Raw genomic sequence first — 23543 nt, 5'->3', positions numbered from 1 at the left:
TCCACAATAAGGCTCGCTTATTTTGCAAATTAAGTCTCTTAAAATGTTAAAGTTTCTTCAAAAGTTCAGCTACTCATCAACTCTCTTCCTCATTACAGAGAAAGAAAATGCATTATTTTAAAAAGAAGCACTCAGACGCATAAACTTTCTAATTAAACTGATTCAAAACATGTGCAAGGTGACAGTTTTATGCACATTTTCCATATTTTAATTGGCAGAAAATGCTTAAAGCCGTTCTACAAATCCTCTTGGTAGTAAGGCAAGACAAGGGTCAACTTACTACAGTGAGACTACCCACAAACAAACGATCTGCTGCCACATAAAACACAAAGGATATTCAGTTTACAGCAATCTTTTAGCAGTTAACAACATACTGTGCCACTATAGGAGATTAATGTATAACAAGTTTATCTTTCTTAATAATGTAGAAAACACCTTTAATCACTTTTTCTAGAGAATGTACTAATGAAAGTACTGTTCTCTGTTCCTAAACTAATATATACAAATCAAACTTAAGGAGAAAGTTCGTGCCAGTGTAACTGTAACTTTTCAAGTTATGGACAAATGTATGGGCCATATCAGCCACACTAAAACAAGTCATAAAATTTTACATGATGTAAAGAATCCAAGCTGTGGGCAGACATGCTGATCTCCAGAAGTGCTTCTATCTGTTACGCACTGGAACAGGTAGCTCAGAGAAGATACCATAGAAGCCCCATCCCTGGAGGCAGTCAAGGCCAGGCTGGGTGGGGCCTGGGCAGCCCAATTTAGTGGGTATCTGCCAGAGTCCTCTTTACTTTGGCGAAGCTACAATGCCACTAAAAATTATGCTTTGTCTACTGACTTAATGGAGCATACCATCTCAAATTTCTTCTAAACATTGCTTTACTTTGCAGTCAATGCTAAGCTGTATGATGTTTCAAACTTCGAAGAAAAGTTAATATTGACAATGCAAAAAAAAAAATCAGAAGGCTTTGGATACAACACACCTACCTGAAGCACCTGTTTTATCTTCGTTCTCAATTGATGCAGTTTTACTTTTCATAAAATCTTCAAGCTCATCATAATGTACAATACAAAGCCTTCTGTCAATCTGGTATAGCAGAGCAGGACACATGTATATAAAAAATTCGGGAGATATTGGAGAGCTGGTTTCCAGACCATAGCGTCGTAGCAGCTGAGTAACATTTAAGCACTGCAAGCAAATGGAACAAATTAAATATGAAAGCAACTATTTCACTAAAAAAATCTACAGTTGTGGAAAATATAGCATATGATTTCAGAACACACACAGAAGGAGTGCAAAACTCTGGTCCAAAACATTCCATCAATGTTCAATCAGCCTAAGCTGATTTAAGTAGTTTGTAAGAGGAACAAACTGTAAGAGTATCTGCATTATGCAACTCAGCCCCCAAACATCTATATAGTTTTTGATAAATGTCAGTGAAAGCAAGTTTCCTGATTCTTTACAGTTACATAGTACAAGCAGTAAAGAAAGAGCAAGAAAAAAAGGAACAGAAGAACATAAATCAATCCAAGCTAGGTTTTCTAATATTTCTCTTTATCCATTAACACTCTTTGTTTAGAGTTTCCCTTTTAAATTTACTTTAAAAACTAATTCATCACTCACTGCATCCCTTTTTATACTGCTATATTTAAAACCATGATATCAAACCATCCTGCTTGTGTTGCAAACTGGGAGGGGATAGGGATAGTAAATTTATGGACCTGGAAGAAATACTGGATGCTGAAAAGAGAAATGGAAGAAAGAGCTTACACCATGCACAGTACTACAGAAGATGCATCTACATTGCTTTACAATCCTTTAGAACAAAGAAACAAGCACACTGGAAAATATGCATGTGCCTCTCTTAGGAAGAAGTCTCAGTGCAGCTTCCAAAAATGTAAATAGTCTCAGACTCAGCAAAAAGTCCAAAATACATAAGAAAGGGAAAAAAGTACTCATGAATATTGGAGGAAAAAAAAACAACAGTAAGAAAAACGACCACCTGTAAGCAAGGTATGTCAGAATGCTTTAAGTACGCCCTTTAAACAGAGATAAATAGGCAGGATAACCTGAGAAAGATGAGCGACGGCAGGCAGAACAAACAGTTCATTCTGCTTTGTTTGTGGCTAAGCATCTTCAAGTATTATTTAATTTTATTTAATTATTTAATTTTAATGACAGTGAAAGTGAACCTACCAGTTCTCCATTTCATACTCACCTCTTCACCATCACGTTCATCTTCACTATGATCCTTACGACTACGTGCTGAAATAGTGTGTTTTCTGACACCCGTGTGCTTACAGGGCGCCTCCCGCTTGCTGGTATGGTGATGCCCGTCCTCACCACCTAGACTGGAATCCTGATGTCCGTGATTAGTGGAACGATCGCCATTGTGTTCACGATGGTGCACATGAAAGTGAGATGCATCGTGTACATGATCATGTTTATGAACACGATTGTGCTCACACTGATCACCTAGGTGATGATTTGGAGGACAATCTTGTGTATTATCTCCTGAAGTCTCACTGATTTTCTTTCGTTTCTTCTTCTGTTTCCGCTGTTTTCTTTCACGCTGATCCTGTGTCGTGTTTGTTTCTGTGGAAGGTCCATGATTCTGTTCTCCGTGTTCATTATGAATAACTGAATCATTACGAGGATGGTGCGTACCATTATGGGCAAGATGATGATGCGGATGAGGGTGGTGATGATGGTGATGGTGACTCTGGTCATGAATACGTTTACCATCACCTTTTATAGACGACACCACTGCATCTCTCTCAGAGTTACATTTATGATTTTTCTTTTCAGCCATACCAACCACGGTTTGGTTTTCTGAATCTGAGTGGCTATGAGGATGGTTATGAGAGTGAAAATGCTTCCCTTCCTGTACTTCTAAAGCATACAGGTGAGAAACATGATCATGGCCAATATCATCATGATTTATCATTACTACTTTTACTTCTCCTAAACCAAGGCTTATTAACAGTTTTTCCAGGCCAAAAAAGGATAATCTTCCATTTTCACCATAACGATCAAAAATCTTTTCAATGTAGTATTTCTGTTCATTTTCAGCTTCTGACGCTGAAAATTTACTCGGCATGGATTCTGATCCTGCGCTCTGGTGATACGGTGTCTCTGAGATCTGATAGCAGTTATGGTGGTCTTCATGTCCCTCTTCAGGACCATGGTCACGCCCATCTTTATGGCAATGATTGCACTGATGAAAGATAAATGTCAGCAAACAAACGATGCAAAATTTTGTGTGCATGTGTACCTTCATCTCTGTTTCCTACAAGAAACACAAGGGGAAGCAGTTAAGTGTAAAAACAGTAAGTATTATGGTCATTCCAGTACTTCTTTGCACCAACTGAATGATTCAAATCATTCTAGATATTAGCATTAACAGAATAACAATTTTTACTTCCGGTACTGTATTAATGTACTTCTCTTATCCAACTGTAAGATGACAGGCTCTGTGTATTTTAGATATGCACTCTTGTATGCCACACTTACAGGAGGCAGTTACAAGTAAAAGTTCAGCATTTACAGTCAGTCATAACAGAACATTGTTGTGTACGTTTTCAGAAGCATCTGCACCTACAATAACTGGTAATACTGAAAAATCTCAATAAAGCATAAGTCAAAGAATAAAAAGGTCTTGAAATAACATCATAGTCTGTATTTTCTTAGTTATGGCGATAATGGGAAGAGATTTGAAAACTCAAGTATCATTTGTTCTCTTACGTGCTGCTAAACTGCTTCCACTAAACACACACTGCACAATTCCTAACTTACATCGGTGAACAGTGATTTCAAAATAAGTTCACATAAACCAACTTCACAGTATTCCTAATGGATGTTGTTCTTATTTTCAGTACTTTTTACTTACATAAATTTACTGATCTCAAAGATCTATGCGGATGTTGATTTAAAAATCAGGTTCTATATAAAAGGATGCCCCCTACATAACTTGAAAAATACTGTTATGCCGACACTCAAATTCGAAGTAATTTGCACTCTTTTTCAGAAATTACAACATCAAAGCCATGTCATTTTCTACCTTGTATTAAGCATAAGAAACTTAATTTTCAACATCAGGTAACGATGAAGACACAGCACCAGATTTAAGGCGAATTCAGAGTTGAAAACAATTCACTACTTCACAAAATGTTAGCTTTATTTTTCTAAAATCTGCTAACAAAAATAATGCAAATATTTGAATAATTATTACAGAAGAAACATTAGGAAAAAAGATCCAAGTTTACTTTAAGATCGTATCAAACTAGAAAGCTGAAGATAAACCAAGAACTACATTTTATGATGTCAAAGTTCTAGACACTTATTTTGGGCAGAGAATATTCTCTAAAATACAAGTTAAAAGCATGATTCAAGCACTGCCAAGGCTTTCTAGCAACACTTCATTTGTACCCTTTTGTACAAGACTAAGTAAAATGTGCATCATTTACAACATTTCTCTTAGATACATGTAGCAGGCACAGACTGGAACACAGGAAGTTCCATATGAACATAAGGAAGAACTTCTTTACTGCGAGGGCGATAGAGTGCTGGAACAGGCTGCCAGAGAGGCTGTGGAGTCTCCTCTAGAGCTAGTCAAAACCTGCCTGGATGCATTCCTGTGCAACCTACTCCAGGGAACCTGTTTTAGCTGGGGGCTGGACTGGGTGATCTCCAGAGATCCCTTCCAACCCCTAGAGTTCTGTGAAGCCCTTGCTCAAGAAAGAAACATACAAAAAGAAGATAGAAGTACGGAGCTTCCCAATCAATTTAAACAGTTTGCTGACTAAGTAAATGAATAAATAAATAAGTACAGAAGTAGGGTTTTTACATATAACTACTTACATATTCAATATGACTGAGGAGGAAATGAGAGCTGAGAGGAAGGATAAGCACAGGACTCCATCCACCCTGATTTTTATACATCCAGATGCTGCCAAGACACTCCAGCAAAGTATGAGGCAAACAGGTCAAGTATGCTTTGATCCTGTTTTACACTGAAAGCAATTTCTGCTCCCTGTGTGCGCTTCAACTACAACTGTATGACTGACCCTACTTTCGGATGCCAAGTGAGCTGATCAGTCTCTCTTAAAATGCGATTGAGTTTCACACAACTAACGGTGTATGTACTTGTCCTTCTCTAGCCCTGATGCTGTGTTCTGTGAAACCGATGAGAAAATTGCTTTACAATAAACCACCAACACTTTCAATCCATTTTCATTTCTTAAATGCAAAGCATCAGGCTAATACTTGAAGTACTTGCAATCACATTGCTGTACAAGCACAGACATCACAAAAATCTGTAACTGCAACAGGTCGACAGTTAAAAGAACTCAAAACATGTAAGGGTTGCCGTTCCATAACTTTATATAGCAAATAAATGTGTTAACACTTTATACTGGGGAAGAACTTTTCTCCCATTAACCTCTATAAATACAAAAGATGAAAATTCACCTTTTCTGGAGCGTTAAATGCTTTAAAAAATAAAATTAAAAAAAAGGACAGAATCTTCTTTTGCAATGCTGGCCTAGTAATAGATGTAAGATCAGAAGAGTATGTGTCAGCTGGAGCCACCTGCATCAAAACTGATTCAAGGAACATCAGAAAGATCCATGGGTAATCATTTATATGACACCTTCATAACCAGCTCCTCTATCAGGAGTTTGGAATCACTGCAGTCTGAGTTCAGGACTGTGACAAACATTTCCGGGAAGATTAGTAGGATGAGTTCACCCCCAAAATTTATTGTGAAGACTTTCACACAGTCTTTTTTTTTTTTCCCACTCATAGTCTATTTAACAGTGGGATTAATCAAGAAACATTAAAAGCGCCTTCTGGAAGTTCTTCCACTGTCCTTTGAGAAATGGCTAAGTACAGAGGTTGCTGCCGATGGAGCAGAAAGAAACAGGTTACAAACCTCTATCCAAGAATCACTGGACTGAGCCAACCCTCAGACTGCACGACTGCCTGGAAACTCATTCCAAAGCCTTGAGATAAAGACCCGTGCTCTTTTCCATACAGGCTGGGTGCCTGGGCTCTATGACTTGCGTCATCTTTGTAAGCAGAAACGCTTGGGCAGTATGTAAAGGTACAGGATCAGGCACGCGGCTGGTTACAGATCAGCAGAGCTCCGCATTTCTATAGGAATACGCTGATTTTCATCAACTGAGGATTTACAATGTGGAACGTTACTCAATGTGAAGAGCAGGTTCAAGGGGTGGAGTAAGAAGTTAAGATATACCCAAGGTAAGTGAAAGCTCTGGGAGAAAAATGAACATGTACACATGCTTGCCTGGATGGTGCAGCAGTAGGTAAGCGCATGCAGCATAATGTAATTCTTTAGTAAATTGTTTAGTCTTTCTTTAACTTCAGTTTCTCAGTACCAAAAACACAACCTCAACTATAAGCAAAATTCAGTTGCCCAAAGTATACTATGTTTGTAGGCAGGCCACTTTTTCTTCCCCTTCGCCACATAATGTATTATAACCAGAACAAGCAAAGCAAATCTATTCTCATTTAAAGCAGCACAATCCAGATTAAAATGTCTCTATCAGGAAATTCATGACTAAAGCATGATAAGCATGATCATAATCCTTATCACAACCTCATGATCTTTTTCATGTGACTGTCTCATACAATACTACTAACACATTACTTTGAAATTTCAGTCATGCATGTCTAATTGCAGTATTTAACTTTGAATGGTACCTTTTCTTCATGCCCTAACGGTTAAAAGTTTGTAATCTATGATCATGATTCATTGCTCAAATTCTAGAGCTGAGCATTATCAGACTTATTTCAAAATCAATTTAGATGTCTATTTTCAATAGAATAATAACATTGGCACAGTATTTTTAAGTCTAAGATAGTCTTTTGTATCTCCTATTTTAATTCTTATCTTACAGAAGATGCTTACAAAACAAACACGCATATCCTAAGAAGTCTCTAATAGAACAACTAATAAGAATAGATTATTTATTTTGTTACACAAGCTTCTTTAGTAGCTAGGCAATTATAAATAGCTCTCACCAGGCAAGATGTCCATCAATATTCATACGTATATAACACCAGAAAGCAGAAGTCCAAATCTGACACACTTCAGTGACACAGAACTGTATACAGCTCATCTCAGTGGAAGCACATTAAGACCCTTGAATCATTTCAAAAGACCATGGAAAGGCAGCCTGAGGACAAGGCTACAAAGGTGGAAAAGATTCCAGCTACTACGGCTGCCAGCCTTGGCCTTACTTTACGCACTCCTGCTGCCCGCCTTCCTTTCCTCAATAGCACAGGGACGGCCGGGCACCAAGCAGGGACAGGTACACGAGCAAACATCCCTGAGCTGTGGCCTGGGTCAGAAACTACAGCAGCCAGAACCCGCAGGCCAGAGCGGGAACTACTGGCACCTGCTGGGCTGGGCTGTGCTGCCAGCAAAAACAAGGCAAGTCTCTTGGGATGTGCTCAGGCGGTGGGACAACCCCACCCAAAGTCACTCTTCAAAGTGAGAATAAATATGCACATGTACAATGGGTAAGATAGCTCTGCCATGCCCACTAACATTTAAGGAAATGCAAATGGCGCTGCCAAACACACCCCATTGTCTCCTCTTTCAGTGCAAGCAAATCATTCTGATTTGATGCAGTTCAGACTGCACATCTACAGACAAAAGCTTTTACATGGGAGGCTTGAGGTCAAAGAACCTGAGCAGTACATCAGCATCAGTTACCTGTTCTGTAAGGAAAACTCACACCATCTCTTACGCGACACTGTTCCCAATGGCATTCCTCTACTGCACTAAATACACCTCTAATCAAAGTGGGTATTATTTCACTCATTTTCCCTTGAATTCCTGAAATGTTTCCACAGTCCCTACCATTTCAACCGGTCTTCCATTTCGTAACTGTAGCGGTTTACTTTCACATCATTTCATTTAAAGCCTGGAATAGGAACATTATTTGGGGGGATATTTTTATCATCAACTGCTTCACTGAAAGTAGAAAACTAGTCTGACAGTTAGGTTTGACTTAAAGCAGCACCCTTGGATTCCAATAACGCAGTCAGATAAAATTTAAGCTCAGCTGACAACTGGGTATATCACTGAAGTGCTCACAACCCATGCATAACAGCATTTTTGTTAGTATATAAACACAGACTAGTCTAAGTGCCCAACAATTTTAATTAACAGAAACATTTGAAATAAATGTATTGGATTTCTGCCCTTGCAAGTATTCATTTAAGTTTCTCTCTTTTAAATTTCTTTCCATGCTTTCTTGCAACAACATTTTGCCTTTTTATTTGATCCGCAGAGGATCAAATTCTTGAAACTATCTGAAAAAGAATCAAAAACGATTTGAAGGACAGCTAGACTCCTCAGAGCACTCAGTCTGAATGCTGCCATGACCAGAGTACCTTACCAGGACTTTACCAACCTCCAGAAGCTGCAGACCACACAGACACCAAACAGACACCAACAGCTAAAACAAGGGAGGACTGAGAAGGACAAACGGACTTAAAGACAAAGCAATATTCTTACCAAACTTACCAAAAGGATGTTCTCTTTGTTCAGTACTGAACACTGAAGCACCTCTGTCATTAGATTCTAGTAACAACTTTTCAGAGTAAAAGCAGTATGAGAAATGTCTTTTTTTTTTCCTCTATATATGTGAGATACACATTTCTTGAAGTAAAAGTACTGGTTACATAAAGGCACTTTCTTACACTTCCTAGAATTTAAAATTCTCTCTCACATTGCAGATGTTTACTCAAATTTACATGCAAAAGAGATGTCTGCAGTCCCCCCCGACCTCCTCTACCTGCAACATTCCACACTATTCCTCTGTCCACAAACTTTGGGATCTAAAAATTCACATAAACTACTCTCCACTTCCTAAGTTTCCAGTTTTAAGCAAACACCAGATTGTCATTTCCTACTCATCCAACACTCATTTTCAAGGTAAGGGATTTAAAAAAATGTATCTCAAAAAGAAATCAAAGTATTCCTGTTAAAGATACTTCAAGAAATCCACAAATTACTTAAACAGATACTAGTCTCATTTTAACAGTCTTTTGCTGATGTGAGCTTCTGAATACACAAACATGAAAACACTCTACAGACATAAGAAGTTACAGTTCACAATCTCTAACTTGTAGTTCTCACCCATCTCCTGTATTTTCTTCCCTCTCCAAATTCAGTGAAACAGGTTGGTGGACGTAAGTGAAACTCATTCAGTTGAGAATCTACAGCCCAGTAGGAGGGGCACTCTGTAGGAACAGACCATCACCTAACTGATCTAAGACATATTTGCTAAGTTAATACCAGATAAGACATATAGCACAGAAAGCATTTATGCATAACTGAACACATTGTGAACACATTCTCAAAACTGGAAATCTGAAGGATTTGAAATACCAAAGCCCAAGCACACTAGAAAATGATCCCAAATTAACGCAGTTGTCATCTAGTAGCTCAGTTGTACAGAAAGGGGCATTTGTTTTATTTCAAACAGAAAATAACCAGGCTGCCTTCTTCAAAAGGACAATTACTTGTAATGAATTGCTGAATACGGGATCCTTCTCATAGCGCAAAATAATATAAAAACCATCAAAACAACTCAAGTTCTTTAAGTGTCAGATCTGCTTACCTGTGAGTTACTTTCCTGTGTTTTGTATATAAACTTCATATAGTTTACAACACATTATTAATGCACAACATTTACAATGGAGCTGGCATCATCTTGTGTCAGCACTCCGTTGTTTGGTTAGGTTCCATAATGCCTGAGCTTGTAAGAATGCAATACCTGAAAACAATAACCAGGTATATTTGCATTTTAGTACTTTATTCTTCCGCTGAAAATAAGCAAATGCTTTTGTCAGAACTAACGCTGAACTTCAACAAATATTTTAAGATGCTGTTGCACCTACGGCAGTCCTGCCCTGCCCTACTGCTTCATTCATTCATTCCCATAAAACCGTTTTAGTATACCAGTAGATTTGTTTGCTGATCTGTTCACTGTGCAGCTGTACAATTAGATTCTGCTGAAAAACAGCTCAGAAAAAGAAAAAAAGATTATTTTCAAGACAGATTACTTCTCCTATCTGCTTCACTGTGCAGCTGCACAAACACTGCAGTCCGTACAAAAAAAAGAAAAAGCAACATTGCCTTTGGTGGCAGCACCAGAGCTGGCTGATTTGCAGCCCAACAGCCTACGTCAGCTACAGCATGAGTACAACTGGCCACCTCAAAATGTACTCAAATAACACCAAAAAATCAACAACTTTCATACTGAAAGTCATTTTCGAAAAACTTCTCTAACTCTCTCCTCAACACAGAATATAATAATGTTTACAATTAGTTAAGACCAGTGGCAGTAAGTTTATTCTTGCTATAACTTAAACCACTATTATCTATCTCATCCTTACAGTACCCTAGAATACTTGCATGATGTTAAAGGGCATAAAGGCATATCTTTGATATGCTTTTAATTCCTAAATTATCACGATTAAAACAATCTATTGCAGCTACGGTCCAAGAAGGAATTCAATATGTCTAGTATTAAGCTGATAGCTTATCTCATTTTTCCTAAAAATCGTCATTCACAAAAGCCACCAAGTACAAAAGTCCATTGAAAAATAGGACCGAGGCATGCTTCCCTCATATGTGCTCTGCCAGATTACAATGCTTAATGATCATTTCCAGAATCTAAAAGCAAATAGGTCTTCATAAAGACATCTCGGCAGATTCAAGAATAACATTTAACCTGCCTGACCTGTGACAAAAAATAGTTGTACATATTTCAACGGGAAGATCAGTCTAATGATTAGCCAGCTGAATCAGAATGTGCCATTTCCATCCCATTCCAAGTAGACTTCAACAAAAGACATGACGCCTAGCACTTATTCATCTGAGCCAAGATTAATGTTACAACTCCGCAGGGCTACCCATTACAGGACTGTGTGATGACTTACACTCAAACTGACAGAAACAATCATTGCCTTAAAAACAAAAAAATCACTCACAATGAACTATGATCTTTGCTTAACAAGTTATTAAAACAACTTTGCAAGCGCACAGCTTCCAGGTGACTGAACAAAAGCACTGTACTTAGTGCCAACAGTATTTATACTGCAATATTAGAGACAGAAAAGGAGAAAGGAAGAAGAACCCTTATGGACTTAATCTAAAGTGCAAGTAGGGTTGTCTTCTCAGTTAAGCAATTTTAAATAAACGGAAGCACAAAAAGTTGTCTTAGAAATACTGCTGTCTGTAGGTACTTCCCTGTGTCCATCATCTCACAAGTGCACATACGGTCTAGCAGCAACACAAAGGAGCAAGAGAGATACCGTGAAGAGTAAGGCTGCACAATCAGTTTTAGAAAAACTGCATTACAGTCAGAGGCACCTTGCCTAGAACATGCTGTGTAGCATTCTAACTTGATCTAATAGCAGTTGCTGGCTTTTGTTTTTACTCTGTACGCTCTACTTCCAGCACCTGAAATATGGATGCTCCCTATCACCTCCTTGAGCATCACCGTTCCTTCTCTATTTTAATTTAAATTATACAGATTTTTCTGGACTAACTGCTGATTTGATTCAACACTATTGCAGTCACCATCCTTCTCAGTGGGATCAATAGGATGTTACTCTCTTCTACTTCACTTAGATCTTCCATCTTCATGTTATTTTTCCCCTGCTATTGGCAGCTTTCTTCAGTTTACGTGGTTCCATTACTTCTCAAAGCTGTGATAAATAAATACCACATTTTATCACTGCTTTGACACATTCTCCCCATAACCTGAAATCAGAAGACGTTTGTTTTTTTTAGAATGCATAAAAAGCAAGGGAACAACAACAACAGAAATGGGCTATTTGTTGTCTCTAACATTTAACACGAGTGATTATAAGAGTATCTTGAAACAAATCCAGGATTTTGGAAGAAAGGCCCATCCTAACTACGACGACACATACTCCACACAGAGTAGCATAAAAAGCCTCCTTTTGTTTTTCCACTGTTTGAGTAACGGAAACGGTTTGGCAGCCTACCACTGACACCGTGTTACCTGACTTCTCTGAGAAAGATGTTTTATGCTCTTTCCACTGATTAGCTGAAACCAAATGAAAAGCAGACTGCCTCTGCCGCTAAATTCCAGGGGCCATTAGCGGGTCGTGACCATCACTCCACGGGTTCCATGTCAGAAATACTTAACATTCACAGAATGTAAAGATGAGTTTCTGTAACATGTTTTATTCCACGGACAGTGGAGTCAGCATTTTCCAGTAGAAGTATCCTCCCTCTTTCCCTCTCCTCTGGCTACTGTAACTGACAGTACTTTACCCTCTTCCACAGACTGCTGAGCACTCATAGGCATGTTACAAAACACTTCACTTTGATCATACTACAGCTACCCAATGTAACACACAATGTAAGATCAGGGTTGAACACCTTTTCTGCAAAATTACATCCATCTACACCTCCAAATGTATTCTACATTTAACATTCGAAGTAGCTCAGTTCAAATTATTATTAAACATTACCAATCTGACAGCTTAATCTCAAAAAGAGACATAACGTTTGATTCCACGGTTAACCACAGCTGAAGGTACCTAACATTTAAGTGACCTGTTAAGGAGTCTGAGGCTTTGCTCTTTGTATTTCTAGAGGCATAACAGTTTAGTCATTGAAGATGTTAAGGTATTTAGTCATGGGAATAATATGCCATCTCCTATCAAGCTGCCAGGCTATGAAACTGAAATACTTCAGTAGGTAGGCTGTCTATTTGGCATTGAAACCTGCATTTGGCATCCAAAACTAGCTGCAGCTATAGCACAGCTCCTGATCTGAAAAATCTCCAGAAAACAGAAAATCTCATAACCTGATGTCCTGAATAATGAAGGTTGAAATACTCCCTCCCATTCCATATCTGATTTGCTAAATTCACTATTTATCAGTTTCTGATTAAACTACACATATTTGTTCATACCCAACTTTTAACTTTTATAATATATATGTGACATTTTAAATGTGTGTTACCAGTAATACGACTGTGAGGAAGAAACGTTAAGGATCAAGCTTTGCTTATGGTCAAGAAAAGTGAAAACAAAACACAAAAGCACAACTGCACATACAGACTACAAAACAGCAGAGCACTCGAGGTACAGTTTTCCACTGTTAGTCATTCACTGCTTGGAACTTCTACATAACATATTTGTTAAGATACAGGCAAGGATTTGTCTGAAAAGTTCACATTTTCTTCATAGTTGAAATACATTGCTTTCATTTGAAGAACAATGCACTCCTCTTTGTTTCCCACTGAAAATACCTTGTTTCTAAAATGATTAATCCTTGGCCTCTTTCATGTTCATACTCCAAATTCACAGTTAGCAATCAAGAAGCAGTAAGAGAGTAAATTCCAGAAAATGAATTTGTAGAAGCTATGTTTCCTCCAAAATGACAATTTGCATTTTTCAATTTTATTCATTTTAAGAAGCAGTACATTATCTTCTTCTAAAACATAATTTTGATTTGTCAATTGTCCAATTAACAACAACAAAAAAACCATTCAAATATTAAATCCATATATTTTTAAAGGGGTTTTGGCTTAAATTGTAGAACTTTTAGGCTATGAGATGTGTTCTCATGCATCAAAGGCTAAGAAGTACCACAATACATTCCTTCATTAGACTAATGTAGCCGTTTAGTGCTGACAAATGAGCAGTTTCTATGTGGAATACGAGAAGACCAAGTGTGTTCTAAAAAGACACTGATTTACTGCAACTAATTCAATCCACAAAGTCTGACACAAACAAAGCAGCAGTAATACCAATTTGGTACAACTGTTGCATTCTTAGTAAAGCATCTCATCCTAATCCATTATTCCAAGAGTCAGCATAAACCCCCCCACATTCTTCTCCCAACTACTGAACTTAATGTGATTAGTAAAAGTCAGCAGGAGAATTTTTGCCCTGAGATGTTAAGAATGAACTTTCGTTGGGACTGCATCTTGCAGAGTAAGATGCATAAACGTATGCTACACATTAACATAACTCAATTTCTTAAGGGTAGTTCAGAGACAACTTTGTGCAAAAAAAAAATTAAGTTTCACCACATGAACCAATGAAAGCTATTTTTCTTTGATAACATGCAAACATAATAGTCCAGAATATGTTATAAAGTATTAAGAAATTAGGTATGAGCATATTAGACTAAAAAGCTACATGCTGTACATATTTACTACCGTAACTACTGTGTATTTACTGAAATTAATGGAAATATATGGTATAAAAGCATTGAGAATGAACAATCCAAGCACTGGCAATACACCTCTGCTAGACAATTGCCTCATGCACAGTTCAGAACAGGAATGACTGGAACTCTAGCCTGTTTATGCACCACATCAAGTATTACATAAAAGGGACTATTTTTATTTTTTATTTTTAGCACGTAAGTGTAGCAATGCAAGGATACAATATTATCTGGACTACAGTCAAGTCATACATTTGTTATGTTTTTATGTAAGCTAGTACAATTTGGAAATGTACTTCTAGGCTGAGATATTGTCTTCTATAGACAGACATTCAGGTCACAAATAAATGCTCCTGCAAATGCTCTGCAAGCAAAACTAGCCACAAATACAGCCAAAATGATATGGCTTACATTTCATAGAGCAATTATCAAGGCAGTGGAGCCTGATGAAAAGAGGCCTTCCTTTACAATGATGCATTACATAAATTACATAGAGCCTTGAGAAGTAGGTAGCACAGCCACTCATTAAAACAGAGTACAATATTCCACTTGACAGTAAGGAAGCTCTTCTGTACTGTTCTGTACCTGGTACGAATGAAGAAGCGCATGTGGTGATACAGTAAGACATGGTTAGCCATAAGATGCATACCTGTTTGCTTTTTCCCTTGGCAGTGGTATTACACTTGGTTGTGCTATTACTACTGTCATTTTGCTACGCGAGTTAAATCCAGCATTCAGTTGTGTAAATGACCTATGGTTACAACTCTGAACAACATCAGAACCACATTCTGGGATACACTGCTACAGTACTATTTAAAATGCAAATCAGAATTAACAAAGATTTAACTACTTTTCCAAAAAAATCCACATCAAGAATCACATTGGGTAACATCTATGAGAGACTACTTTAAAGAAGATTATGCATATTTTTGCTTTGTTTTGCTTCGATGCTCCAAACTACGTATGGCTGTATTCTATCATCAGCAACTAGCTTGGTTAGGAGAGGAACTAATTATAGATATCTTATCATCAGCTGTAAACCAATTATCATTATCATTTCCACTTATCCCCCAGTAATGAAAGCATATTTTTCATCCATTAATAATCATTGCACTACAGTAATAAAAATGCAGCTGCAATAAAAATGCACAAAGATCATTTTATGAGTGTGGTAAAGATCAAGTCACCTTGAGACATGGACCTTTACATGCAATACTGTAGGAGCACCTATTAGGAACAAAAGTTTTATTACTATGTTTACTAGGAGCTGTGATTAGGAACTTCAGAAATAAAGTAAACAACCTGCAGAAACGCTGAGCCAAAATTTGGTGAACAAGATCTCTGCTGGAATACATTTCTAACTTTATGCAAATCCTGCACTTTTGCATAGAACTTCCTTCACACAAACTGAAGAGTTTGTATCTTACACTGACTTTTTATCTTAGAAAATGAATACTTTTACAGAACTTCATTTGATGTACGACTTTCAGACATGAACACTGTTATTCAATAACTTCCATTATTACGCAGGCTATCTTAATTCAACATTGATTTAGCTACCTAATACCAGTGACTACTAAATTAAATCGTCACTCAAGCACTGACTGAATGTATGAGGACTACAATTTTCTGTACCTCTTAAGAGTTCAGAACTTTATGTTCTTCTCACTTATCTCTAGTTAATGCCTCCAAATTGTACACACCTTACACCTGTTACTGAGAACAGCCAACCAAAAAAAGAATAGTAAAGATGGGGGAACTACAAATGTAGTTTTTTACAATTGTAAAAACAAGGAGTATCTTAGGAGATACTCTTAGGAGTATCTTAGGCTGCTTAGGACAAACAAAGAAACAAACAAAAAAATACAACCAAAAACAAACCAAAAACCACTGGAGATTCAATTTACTAATTTCCTCAACTGTTAAAAATTTCTAACAAACACAAGCAAATTTGTCTACAGCTTGTGAGGTTCATTTTGCTGATGTTCAAGGCCACACCTCGAATACTGTGTTCAGTTATGGGCCTGTTACTACAAGAAAGACTCTGAGGCCCTGAAGCATACCCAGAGAAGAGCTACAAAGTTGTGAGAGGTCTGAAGCACAAGTCTTATGGAGAGAGGCTGATGGAACTGAGATTGTTCAGTCCAGAGAAGGCCCAGGGGAGACCTTATCACTCTCTACAACTACCTCAAGGGAGGTTCTAGTGAGGTGGGGTCAGCTTCTTCTCCCGCATAATTAACAACAGGGCTAGGGGGAACAGCCTCAAGTTGCACCATGGGAGATTCAGGTAAGACATGGGGAAAGATTTCCTCTCTGAAAGAACGGTCAGGCACTGCAATGGGCTGTGCAGTGAGGTGGTGGAGTCACCATCCCTGGAGGTGTTCAAGAACTGTGTGGATGTTGTACTAAGGGACATGGTTTAGTGGGGAAATATTCCTGGATGGTTGGACTGGATGATCTTGGAGCTCTTCTCTAACCTTAGTGATACTATGATTCTGTTTCTTACATGCAGGCTCTCCAACAGACTACCCGGGATGAATACCGTAACAGGTTAATCAGTTTCCACAGCAGTCTAATTTTGCATTAGTAAAATGAGCAGACTCTCTTCACTCTCATCATACTGTTTTTGGAAGCAGCAAGCTATAGAAAATGTGGTAGTGAGATAAGAATGAAGCTCATAGGTCAGCAGTGGCCGAGACAGAAAAGACAGCTGAGTCACTCCTCTGCAGAAAGGGGCAAGTCAAAAAATGGAAAGTTGAAGATGAGGCACCACAATGTAATATCCAGAAGATGTAAACATTTCTAATGTAATAAAGTATGTTCACCAGCACGGGTACAACACCCTACATATAATTTCAACATCCCTCCTTCTTATGCTTTCGAGACAAACATCAGGAAATCATGATCTTTGCAATCTTTCACACTGGCTTCCTGCTTGTGGACATTAATATCTGCACAGGGACTGGACTGGCATAAGTAGTAACAAAAAACTTAAGTGACTTAAAATATATACTTTTTCCTTTCTTCTTTACTCCTCAGATTTATATTACATCAAAAACAACCTTGGAGAAATGGTACCGATGCAGTATCACATAGAATATTCTAAACAGCTGTACAAAAGAAGAGCACATCCTTCTCTCACCTAGGAGATTAAAATGTTGGCAGGACATTGTTATGAGTATTTTGATCAGGTTTGGAAACTTAAAATTTGATTTTATTAGCTTCATCTAATTGGCACATATTTCTTTATCACACATTATTAGGTATACTTTAATATCTCAGCTGCAATTTAAGAAAAAGCAGTCTAAATTCTTTCCACATCGCTAAGCCCTTATCAGCAATGTAAAATTACTAGTCCTCATTTAGGATAACTTCAGCAGCCCAAAGACAAATACTCTCCATATAATCAGATTATATTTCAAGGATTTGCTCTTTAAGTTGGACTCTCACAGAACAAGAGGAAATTATACTGTTTTTTTTTTAAATTAGAACAGAAATAGCTTCCCCAAAGGCATTTCTTAAATTCTTAGTACCGTCAGAACTCGTTCTGCACATAAAGCTCAATTCTATGAAAAGCATACCTCCACAAGGACAATAGAATCGTAATTCAACTTTCCTTCTTGGAAACTTCTGATGACATTTTTAGGTGTGTTAAGAAGAAAGTCAGAATTTGACATTCATTTGACAATTCTGAAACAGGCTGAAACACAACATAGCAGATGTTCTGACAGTTGATTGACAAACTGCGAAGAAAATGGCATTAAGATTTCTTTTCTGATATCATTTTGTTGCTCATACCCCAATTCCGTACTGCGGTCTGTAAAGATACCATGACCTTTTCCGTAAGTTTCACCACATCTTAGCTTACAGGAAAACTTCTACTAAGCTCAGATTTTAAGTGGCTTGTGTAATTCTAATTTGGTAATTCCATCTGATGAAAAGAAACAGTAACTATTTCCAAAGCAATATTATCTTATCAAACGTCCATCATATATTCAAATTAACTTCCATTTCTGTAAAGACTGTGGCAAAGATGAGAGTGAACTCGCAACAGAAGACAAAATCATGACCAAATGACATTAAACCAGGTCAGTAAAAATAAACAAACCCAAACATACATCTTCTAGGTCTGTATATATACCCAAGCTTAACTCCTGTGTGATCTGTGTACCACCTCAAAGCTTTGTCCTACTTGGACCAGCTACTGTTTTGCAGATGATCTCTTATGAATGTAAGTAGCTTAATAACAGCTGCTTGATTTACTTAGTGAAGACCATAAAAGAAATCTATGCCAGGTTGTAATGTATGAATTTTCCCATGTGTGAATATAAATTTTATTTTGCCCAAGTCAAACTACACAAAGCTTGTATCTTACCAAGGTTTCCTATTGAATATTCAAAGGGAATGATTTATTAATGTGTAAAACCCACGTATCATATGCAAGCAATATCCTGTTGCCTCCCCTCGATGTAACTTTAGAAAATGCATATTGCGACATCACATAAATCTTAAGTTTCAAATCAGACCATGACCAGTCACCGGAAGAGACAAAGATCATCCTCATAGGCATTTGTGCTTTTTTATGGGGAGTGTTCTGGAACCTTTGCTTTCCAATTACCATGATTCACTGGAATTTTTTTTCTTTGTAACGGGAGAAACAAACGTGCAATAGCTGAGCCTGTGAATATATATGCACTGCTTTTTGTAACCTGATTTTACTTTTCTATGTGGATATATGTTGTCCTAGGGATGCATCTGTTTAAGACAGCCTGAAAAGCACAGAAAATCTGCATGAAACCAAGGCATATTCAATAAAACAACTTCACTGTTTTGGAGAAAGTTATTCAGGCAGATTCTCCTTTCATGTTGCCTATTCCAGACAGGAAACTGTGTACAATTCTTCAACATGCACCTTCAGTGGACACTAACGCAGACATCCATATGGAACTGCCACCAATTTCATAGAACATACACAATTTATTCGTGGCTTATATACAGGCCCTATTCTCTAAATACACTGCATGGCTGCATGCTTTCTTTTTTCCTCCCATATATGAATGCTTTGGAAACAGTTTAAGAAGTCCTACAAGACAATACAACAATTTAAACATTTACTTTAGAACCTGATTAGGAAAGTTTACATCACTTTTTTTTTTTTTTTTTAAAGTTTTCAGGAACCACTGATCTTTTTCACAAAATTTTCTCCTATAGCCATAAGAGAGTATCAGCCTATGAAATAACTGTCAGTAAGCCTAATATCTGATTTGGAATTAGAGCAGCATGTCTCACCAGTCCATAGAGAATTCCTATTCCTCTGCACATCCAGTGGAAAGTTCATTCTTAAGTAAAACCCTAGTGTGCACTTTTTTTTTTTGGAAACTCTTAGGACCCATTTTCTTGTGTTTTTTACTTTAATGTCATTGTATCCATTACTACTACCCAGAGGAACACCAGGACACACTCCCAAGAACACTCCCCAGGAACTGCTGCTGTTAATGAGACAATCACTTCCACATTTCTGAAAGCCAGGCCTTCCTCTTGTGCAGTTCTGAAGGCTGTACCAGCCTTCATCTATCACAGGCTCCCCCAGTACTATGACGTGACATATTGTTAAAAAAAATAAACAACACAACAAATTACTGTTATACAGATATACATTTAGTGCAAGAAAATTATTTTCAGCACAATAATTGCTTGTACTTTATAAATTCAAGTATTTACACATCAGAAACATGAGATTAAGAATGAGCAGATATGGAAATTACACCAAGCAAAAAAGACAAAAGATAACAGAAGACTTCTTGGAACAGCTTTATTCCAAATTCTCTGCATTAAGCATCCACTGATGGCAGGGTACAGGTTAGGCACAGGTGAGAGCAGGAAACTCCTAATTTCCGTGCACGTTATACGCCAGCCAAAGACAGAACCTCCTGCCTCCCCTCGACCTTACCTTGATTGTTTGGGGTTGCACAGCCTAGCTGCAGCTTCTGCCCTTACTAACGCTATCCTCCTCAGGCCGAGGAGGATGCAGCCTGCCTCACTCACCGCCCCCACCCATCAGGGCCCATTGCCGTGCCCCGCGGGCCGCAGCCCGCTCTCACACCTATCTGCGTGCGCTTCTATCTGGCAGAGAGCAGCACCTCGCGGCCGGCCGCGGGGCCTCCACGTGGCCGCAGGCAGTCGGCTCCGGGGGACGGGGCGCTCCCAGCCCGCGTTTACACTCGGAAGGAAGGCGAGGAAAGCGGTATCGAGCCGCGGCACCGAGGCGTGAGCGCCGCACCGCTTCCCGGGGCAGCGGGCCCGGCCAGCCGCTGCGGGGCCCGACGGCGCCCCCCGCCCCCTGCAACGGCCTGCAGCCGCCGCGTTCCGCGCCCCCGCTGCGGGCGGGCGGCTTTACCTGCCGCGTGGCCGCCCCACGAGGATGTGGAGAGCGGGCTCGGGGCGGGCTCTTGCCGGCCGCCTCAGGGCACGGCGGCCCCCGCCGCCCCCAGCCCCTCGCCCACCCGGCGGGTCCAGCACCGCCACGTCACGAGGCGGCCGCGCCGCCGTGCCCCCCGCCCGCCGCTCCGCATCGCGGGGAAGGAGGTGTCCGCTAGTGCCCGCCGGCTCCTACTCCTCGTCCGCAACCCCGGGCCCCCCCGCCACCGCCGGCCCGAGCCGGCCGCCACCCGCACCGCCGCGCCGGCCGCTTGTGGGGGAGGGAATGTAAACAAATGGGGTTTTATAGCTACCTCACTCGAGTGCCGTGTGCATCTCCCTCTCCGCTCGGTACCAAACCGCCGCGGCGCCTCCTCCTCCTCCTCCTGCAGCTCCTGCCGCCGCCGCCGCTACGCTATTCGCCAACCGCCGCTACGCCAACCCCCAGTGCGCTCGCCACACTCTCCCCTACGCACCGTGCGGATCGCGTCCCCGCAGCCTGCCCGGCCCAATGCGGAGCCATTTCCTCCCCTTCCCCCGCGCCTCTCTCCCCCCTCCCTGCTCCGCCACCAGCTACGAAAATGGCGTAGCGCTCCCCCCTCCCCTCCCTGCGGCGCCTTGCGCTCATCACTCAAGCGAGCGGGGCCGGGCGGCGGCGCAGAGAGGAGCGCAGCTCTGGAGTCGGAGCCTCCCGGAGGCCGCGCTCTGTGCCGCGGCCGTGCCGCTCGCACCGAGAGGAGCTTGCCGGGCGATACCGGCTATCACGGAGCGACGGGTGGATCGTCCGGACGAGCCCCGGCTGGCAGCCTTGTGCCTCCCCCCGGGCGGCGGCTAAGCGAAGCGGGGCCCGGGCGTGCCCCCGGCCGGCAGCCTCGTGCCCGGCTGCAGGCGGCCTGGGCGCTGCCGTGGCGGCGGGGCCAGCGGCTGGGCCTGCATCGGGGCTGGGCCTTCCTTCAGCAGCCTCTGAGTGAAGTGCCGGCGGCGCCGGGAAACCGTGGTGTTCGGGGGGCACGGCTTGTCTGTCACCCCGGGACCGTTCCAGGAAAGATACGTACTGGCCTGACTGACTGAACGCAGCGAGTCCCGTCAGGCTTGCTTCTGAAGTAAAACTTGCATCTGCGTGATAAACGTGTCCCCTACGCGACATGCAGCCCCTGATCACAATATATTTGATTTCTCAACAAAGCTTTAACAGCTGTAGGACTCAAAAAACATACATAATGCCTTATGTAAATTAAAACCTTTACCGGAACAGTACCGTGGCTCAGCAGACATTTTGGTTTACAATGTAAGACCCAGAACATACAGCAACTCTTCGCCTCAAATGCTGCTTAAATAAACTAGCTTACTTTGTAATGGCCATTTATAGAAAGCCTACTCAAAGGCTGAAGTGCAGTTGAACACGTCACGTATGATTTAAGCTATTTCCTTTTTATTTCTGAGAAATTTGCATGTTTTTCCTCCAAAACCAAGTGATTCTTCCCTAGCAGGCTTCAGGCTGCAACAAACCTCCCCCCTTCCTGGTGCAGGAGGCATATTTCTCACAGACTCCTGTGACTGAGCTGAAGTAATCCACCTAATCCTTTCCAAGCACGTCCCTTTGCTGAGCTGGCTGGCACATCTGTGCTGCCCTAGGTCTGGCCTGGCAGAGCCAGGGCCAATCCTACCCGCAGTCCTACCTCAGCCCAACTCTCATCTCACCCCAATAGCCTTCCAAAGTAAATTTTTGCTTGACGGCATATCCTTGGAATACAAAGACAGTTTTAAATACCAAAAACACAACATGCACATAACATGGAAGAAAGTTGGTATCTCTGTGTCTCAAAAAAAATCACATAGCCCTAAAACTAAAGGCATGGAGAAAAACAAAACAATAACAAAACTACCACCAACAAGATTTTCCAGATAAGATGACTTCTCAATGAATATTCATTGCTATCTGAGAACCACTGTTCAGGTCAAGGTTTGGAGACTGTTAAAGTGATTTGGAGGTCCTACACCACAACACTGTCCCAGATTGTTTTATGGTAGTTGGAATAATTTCTGCCTCAAAGCAGGCTCATTCTCTCAGCATTTCTGCACAGCAAATACAATACAGACCTGATTCTGACGTTGGTCATTAGATGCCTACCATAAGGTACATCATATCTTGCAGTTAGGTTACTTCTCCCTAGTGTTAATCGTATATTTTAGTACATGAGCTGCATGTACATAGATACTTGAAGGAATCATAGAATGGCTTTCGTTGGAGAGGACCTTTAAGATCATCTAGTTCCAACTCCCCTGCAGGGAAGTACAAGTTTCTATACCTCAGTTTCACAAACCAAGAACAAAAACTTTTAAATCACACATCACTATGAGAAGTACGCTTCCCTGTAAAGCATGTGGAACAATGTTCTGTGCTGCAGGGAAGCTTGTACAACAAAGCTGGGAAGCCAGCACTGCGGGAGTGCTGATAGCTTGGAACAACACAAATGCACACAGCAGATGCAGATTGATTCTTCAGGATTTACGAACAGAGTGATATGTTACCATGATTTTACAAAAGAACTCACTTTTTTCCCCCCTCTTTTCTCATGGGGCACTTTTTGAGTACAACTGAACAGTACATGCTCTTATGTTGGTTGCAGTATGGGAATGTATCCTGCTAAGCGATGTGGATGTGTTTGTGGTACAATGCTGCAAAAGCAGACTAGGGCTTCAAGTAGGGCTCCTCTCAAGATGAGGTTCTGTCTAGATACATCTCCAGTTTCAGAAGAGTGCTTCAACCCTGTTCCCCTTTCCTGTATTCTACAGAACTGATGACTTGGTCATCAGATCTGGGTTTAGGTCAGCTAGTTGTGTTGCCACAGAAGACAATAACGG

The 23543-nt window shown here is 40.4% G+C and overlaps 1 protein-coding gene across 2 annotated transcripts in view; it reads right to left on the bottom strand.

The window, feature by feature from the left end:
• The window catches only part of SLC39A10 (solute carrier family 39 member 10), a 39196-nt gene extending 18068 nt beyond the window's left edge, over positions 1-21128 (bottom strand). The window contains exons 1-3 of one of the 2 annotated variants that reach the window (XM_021400120.1): positions 20993-21128; positions 2226-3296; positions 994-1195 (exon numbers count right to left, since the gene is read on the bottom strand). In XM_021400120.1, coding sequence (XP_021255795.1) covers positions 994-1195; positions 2226-3287 — 1264 coding nt within the window. In that variant the 5' untranslated portion in view covers positions 3288-3296; positions 20993-21128. Of the gene's footprint in view, positions 1-993; positions 1196-2225; positions 3297-9663; positions 9792-20992 lie in introns of those variants that run through there. The other variant, XM_021400119.1, reaches the window with a different exon arrangement.

Source organism: Numida meleagris, chromosome 5, assembly GCF_002078875.1.
Source record: "Numida meleagris isolate 19003 breed g44 Domestic line chromosome 5, NumMel1.0, whole genome shotgun sequence".
In the NCBI taxonomy this organism is placed as follows: Eukaryota; Metazoa; Chordata; class Aves; order Galliformes; family Numididae; genus Numida; species Numida meleagris.
Note: the sequence above shows the minus strand (reverse complement) of the source record. Positions and strands in the feature narration are given on the sequence as shown.